Genomic DNA, 5577 nt, shown 5'->3' with positions numbered 1-5577 from the left:
TTTCGGGTACTTTTCAGCTTGAACGTGTGTGTTGGTATGGATATTAGGCACGAGATTTAAATGGGTTTGTTAATCAAATATTTAACCAACCTGGTTCGATTTGGGGTGGGGTGAACCATTGTCACGGTCACGGTCGATCGCGTCCAGTGGATTCCCACGCGTGAGATCGTTAAAATTAGCTGCTCTAATGAGTTTTGGGACTTATTGGGTGATGGCCTGGTATTTGTATCTAGGCGGGCTTTATTGATACAATTTTTCAACTACAAATTTGGCAATTCAAAATTTCGAAGACACTCAGAAGCAGTACGGATAGCACGGTCCCACGATGCAGCAGGGCGGCGGCGCTTGGAAGCTGTCAGCAATGGCCTTCCCTGTCTTGGACACACTCTCGCCATACTCGCTGGACGAGAAGCATTCCTGGGGCTTCGGGCAGGTCGTGTTGACGAACGACACCTGCACCGTCGAGAAGGTCGTCTTCATCTGCTCCAGGTAGCGGTGCCGGCACTCCAGCATGGGCGAGTTCTGTGTCCACACGCGGGAAGAAATGGTCTCAAGTTTGAATACCTTTTTGGTGAGGTTTTGAGTTTGCAGTACCTACCGGGATTCGAATCGGTCCGGGGGCGCACGGACTGTGGCCGTGGAACGACGCCATCGTGACCGTGTTCTGCATGTCATTTTTCGTGTTGATCTTCTTGGTGTACATCTTTGCTTCTGGATTTGTCAGGTGGATTCCTTTCTGACGTGAACGTTAAAGCGCAGCCTACTGGAGTTTCGCGAGCAGGTGCCGCCATCTTGGTCGCACCCGGTACTGAAATGATCGTGGCTGGGTGGCTTTTGCCGATGTTTGACATCCGGGTCGTCGTTCCGGACGCGGCAGCAGTTGCACTCCAGAGGAGGACAAGTTTCGCACGGTTTGCAGTGACAGCTTGCGGGTACCAGCTCCGCTCCGTAGTTCGGGTCCTGGTTCATTGCGTGGCTCGCCAGAACGCGTCGCAGCTGGCAGCACGGATCTTCCAGGGATTTGGGTTCGCACGTCCTGCGGCAGGTGCAGACCTTCGTCCGCCGGATGATCGGTGGAGGGGTTGGCGGTGGACAAATTGGTGGAAGAGGACAAGCTGGGGGAGGACAGGCCGGAGCCCGTTCGGGCTTTTTCGACAGGCAACACTGACAGCTGCACCGGATGATCTTCTCCGCCGGGCAGGCCGTGAAGTCGATCTGATTGATTTCTCGGACGCACGAGCTCGTACTGGTACAGGAGTTCCGCCTGGATGGTAGCGGACTCGCGCACGGAGTCCGCACCCATTCACAATTTTTGGTGCACTTCTTGCACACGGAATTGTCCGGGAAGTTAACCTCCTGCGGATCGTCCTCGTCCACCTCCGGAGCGAGGTAGTGGGCCGAATAGGTGGACAGAAAACGAGGCATGGTGGTTCACAAGGAATTTTGACAGCTTGAACGCGTCTCCCAATGACAGATTCCGGAATGTTGATTGGCACGCTTGGATCGGTTTCGCAGCGTTCCCAGCTCAGTCATGTTCGAGGTCCATCAAAAATGTTAATTAACTTCTTCATTACGTCACACCGATGCTCACCGACCGCATTGTGTCACGAACCATTAAAACGGGCGCGCAAGGATTAATTATCGCGGCGGTGTTTGCGTGACAGGACAGCAAACAGGTTGTTCTGCTCCCGGCGGGGGAACCCCTGGACCGCGTAATGAGATGCTAATGAAATGTGAGAACCGACGGGACGGCGATAGGACAAGCGCGATAAGGCTCTGGAAAACAACCGTTGAAGGACGAAGTGTGGCCAGCAGACCGAGTCCGGTTGTGTCCCCCCTTCGAACGGAGTGCGCCTAAGTGGTAATTACCTGGGTTCGTCACTGCTCATCAATTAAGTGCGGTCTTCAAGTGGTCGCGGCGGTGTAACGGTCTCTTTTTGTTGATTTACAACAGTTGTCTTAAGCTGTTGGATTTAGGACAATTTCGTCTTTGAAGATCACAGACCTTGCGTCCCAAACGGTACTCCGGAGACAAAGACCTCGCGCGGCACATGATTGATAGAAAAAGTGTGTAAGTCCAGGTGAGATTAATCATAGGATAATTTATCGATACCCGGCGATAAATAATGGCCCCTCTGCGGCGGCAGCCATATGATTCCCGAATTCCGTCAAACTTCAAGCGTCTATTGTTGATGAATCAAATTAATGACAAATTTCGGCTAGGAGGAATCGACCACTAGAAACGTCGGCCTTTCATTAGCACTCAGACAAAAGGGAACCTGTACACCCGGGGGAAGAATTCATTAGCCGCAAAGCACGACCGCCGAACCCCGGGGACTCCCCGGCAGGAGGCAGATCAAGTGATCCTTGGCTGCTTCCAAACCCATGACAACCCCGACACAATGTCGAATAAACAAAGTTCACAACGAAACGAGAGAAAAAAAATGAAATGGAATTAATCAAAGTCACCGCGTGCGCTGATGATCGGTTGGACAGCTCTGCTCGATCCAAGATGGCGACGGCCATCATCGCGTGTCATGCTCTGGAAGTCGCGTTCCCAAAATGCCCGCGATAGACGAGCGTGACGATTATCAAATTAACCGAAAACTGTGCTTTGTACCAATCAAATCGACCTTCCTTTATCCGTCGTCGTCGTACACCTGATTGAGGATGAAGCTTGGCAGCAAGGAGAACCGGCCGATCGGAGCCAATCATCCGTCATCTATCATTCGACCATTTGTCTTAGAATCGCGTCACGCTTGATTTTGGAGATCTCTGCTCTTGTAAGGGATTGACTCTGGAAGGTTCAGGCACTGTTCCTGGCCTTGAGAACATTGAGGTTAGAGTTACTCTGACAGAGCAAGTAGAATGTGTTTTGCTGAATGATTTGTAAAATCAAGATATTTACTTTCAAAGAAAACAATAACTTTAAAAAACAGAGCAGTGTTCTATGGGTCAAACATGAAAATAACACTTTTTTTACAGAACAAATAAATTCGTTGAATCACATATTCTGATGAAAAAAAGAATAAACACAAACTATCGATTAAAAACACAAATAACTAACATTTTGACGACAAAAATGATACTGAACAAAGCAATTATTCTTTCAATAAAGAGAGAACGGCACTTCAGTTTTTAAGAAACTTCTGTTCTACATGAATTTATTTTTGAATTCGGCAGGTTGCTTGCTCTCCACATATCTTGTCTGAACCACAAATAAAAACAAGTTGGTAGGTAAGGGGTTACATACATGTAGAAAATCCCAACATTTCATTTTGCAGGAAATTAATTAAATCTACAAAAAATATGATTTTCAAGCACTCCTGAAACTTTCATGAAGATATTTCGTGATTCAACTGGGTAAGAGACGATTTAAGTTCAAAATTATGCTATGCGCAAAGCAGACTGTCATACTTTTGGCTGAAATTTGGGGTGAAGACTCTCAAGACATATCTCGTGTGCATGACGTAGCTCAATTTTGAAATTTTATTTTGATAAAATACAAAAATCAAAAATTGACGATTTTTTTATATGAAAAACAAAAAAATATTTTTATCTTTTTTTATAATAAACTTTTTGAAAATCGGCCTTCGTCATGCACACGGGACCGGTTTAACGAGTCTTCACCAAAATTTTGAGCCGATTTAGTCAAAACGGTGTTGAGATATCATGGCACCCGTTTTTTGAAACTGCTAACTTCAAACGGCTATATCTCGGCAATAATACAACCAAATGTCTTCAAATTTGTTTTGGTATTAGATGAAAATTTATGTTTAATTCAATTCAATTCGGTTTTATTTGTGATTAATCAAATTACAATTTGTAAATATTATGAACCTAACAGAGTTTTTATGTTCATTTCAGCTGTGTGTTACGTCTTAATTCGGTTAAGAGCAACTGTTACTGTTAATTAAATGCACAAACAAGAGTAAGAAAAAGTTTTCAAAAAACTTACGTAAAAATGTATATTTAAATGCCCTGAAAACAGATTCAAAAAAGTTTTAATGTGTGCGCATACCAACGTTTGACATTTTTGACGATTTACATGTATGTAACCCCTTAAGTAAAAAAAAACATTTTTTTGCGATAAATGTTAAAAATAGGGCTTGTTATTCTATTTTTTTATTTTTTATTTTGTCAATCAAAAAAGCATGTAAATATTTGGAAATCTATAAATTTTGATGCAATTATCTGATCGATTTACTGCCGCTCTAATCGAGTCCGTCCCATATGTAAAAACAGCAAGCCGAGAAAAACGCATGTCAAATTTGTCCCGCCCATAAGGCTACGTGTTAGAATTTCACGAAAAAGTGGATTTTCTCCGGTTTTCTAGAACAAAGTACTAAATTTTATTGGTTTTTCTGATAGTTTACATGATTTCGAACCAAACTGCATCATTACCTCAAAATTGACGAAATTACATATGGGACGGACTAGCTTCGAGCGGCAGTTTAGTGTCTTGGGCAAAGCTTTAGGTATTGATGAGCACTATTAGGAAAAAAAGGTACAAGGCAAAAATTTGCCATATTTTGAATTAACATTATTGCACACAAAATCAAATAAGATTTGAAGAAAACAAACATTTTAGCGAAAAAAAACTTTTTGCCGTAATAAACATCGAAAATTTTCAAATGTTCGAAAGACTTTTAAATCAACCCAAACAAGCTAAAAATGATTCTAAACGCAGGGTAATGCATTTTAAATTGATTTCAGCTGATTCCACTTGGATTTCCCTTGGAATTTTAAAGTTCTTTGAAAAAAAAAAATTTGCCCCCTGATTTTTCGGGCCAACTCTGAGGGGGGGGACAAAAACTTTAAATAAAATTTGTACCAGCCTAAAACAAATAAAAAAAAATCAAAAATAAAATATACAGTTATTAGGAAATTCATTTTTGTGTAAAAAAAAGTTAATTTTAAAATCGACTAAAACTTTTTTACCGTGCACCATTTTTTTTTAATTTGTAGTCCAACTTTGTCGAAGACAACAAATCGATTAAAAATTTGTTTAAAAGTTACAGATTTTCGAATATTTACTAACCATTTTTTATGGATGGCTCTCAACATTGTATGGAGACTTAAAACACAAACAAAGAAACACAAAAAAAAACGATTAACTAAAACGTAGAAAATAACTCTATTTATGAAAGTTTTGAAATTATTTTTAAGCGTAAGAAAAAAAACGATTTTCCATAAATTTTGACTTAAATCTAAGTATTCAAATGAAGGTCTGCTGAATAATATTTTTATTCATTTAAAAAAACACTTTAATAATACCAAAAATTACCACAGCTTCTGAATTCATAGGAAACATTTTTATTGAATTGATTTGCGGAAAAGTTGATTTCTGCGAATTTCTACGGAAAAGTTGTTTTGTACGAATTGGAAGTGGTATAAAAATCAGCTTGTCGATTTGTACCTGTATGAATATTGAGACATTTATGCCAGCATGAATTTATAATTGCTATACTATTTTAGTGCCATTCAAACATAACATGGACATTATTTTAGCTTCATATTGCTTGAAAGCATATGTAATGATATTCTTTTGCCAAATTTTATTATTGTTAATCAACA

General features: G+C 41.0%; 1 protein-coding gene across 1 annotated transcript; it reads right to left on the bottom strand.

Annotated features, from left to right (window-relative positions):
- Window positions 1–219: 219 nt before the first annotated feature.
- LOC120413670 (uncharacterized) lies at window positions 220–843 on the bottom strand. Its single transcript, XM_039574597.2, has 2 exons — window positions 599–843; window positions 220–522 (listed from the first exon to the last, which is right to left on the bottom strand). The coding sequence occupies exons 1-2, from the start codon at window positions 701–703 to the stop codon at window positions 295–297; spliced, it is 333 nt and encodes a 110-aa protein (XP_039430531.1). The 5' UTR covers window positions 704–843; the 3' UTR covers window positions 220–294.
- Between the last annotated feature and the right edge of the window lie 4734 nt (window positions 844–5577).

Source organism: Culex pipiens, chromosome 3 (assembly GCF_016801865.2).
Source record: "Culex pipiens pallens isolate TS chromosome 3, TS_CPP_V2, whole genome shotgun sequence".
NCBI classification, from domain to species: domain Eukaryota; kingdom Metazoa; phylum Arthropoda; class Insecta; order Diptera; family Culicidae; genus Culex; species Culex pipiens.
This window is presented reverse-complemented; position numbering and strand designations above follow the sequence as displayed.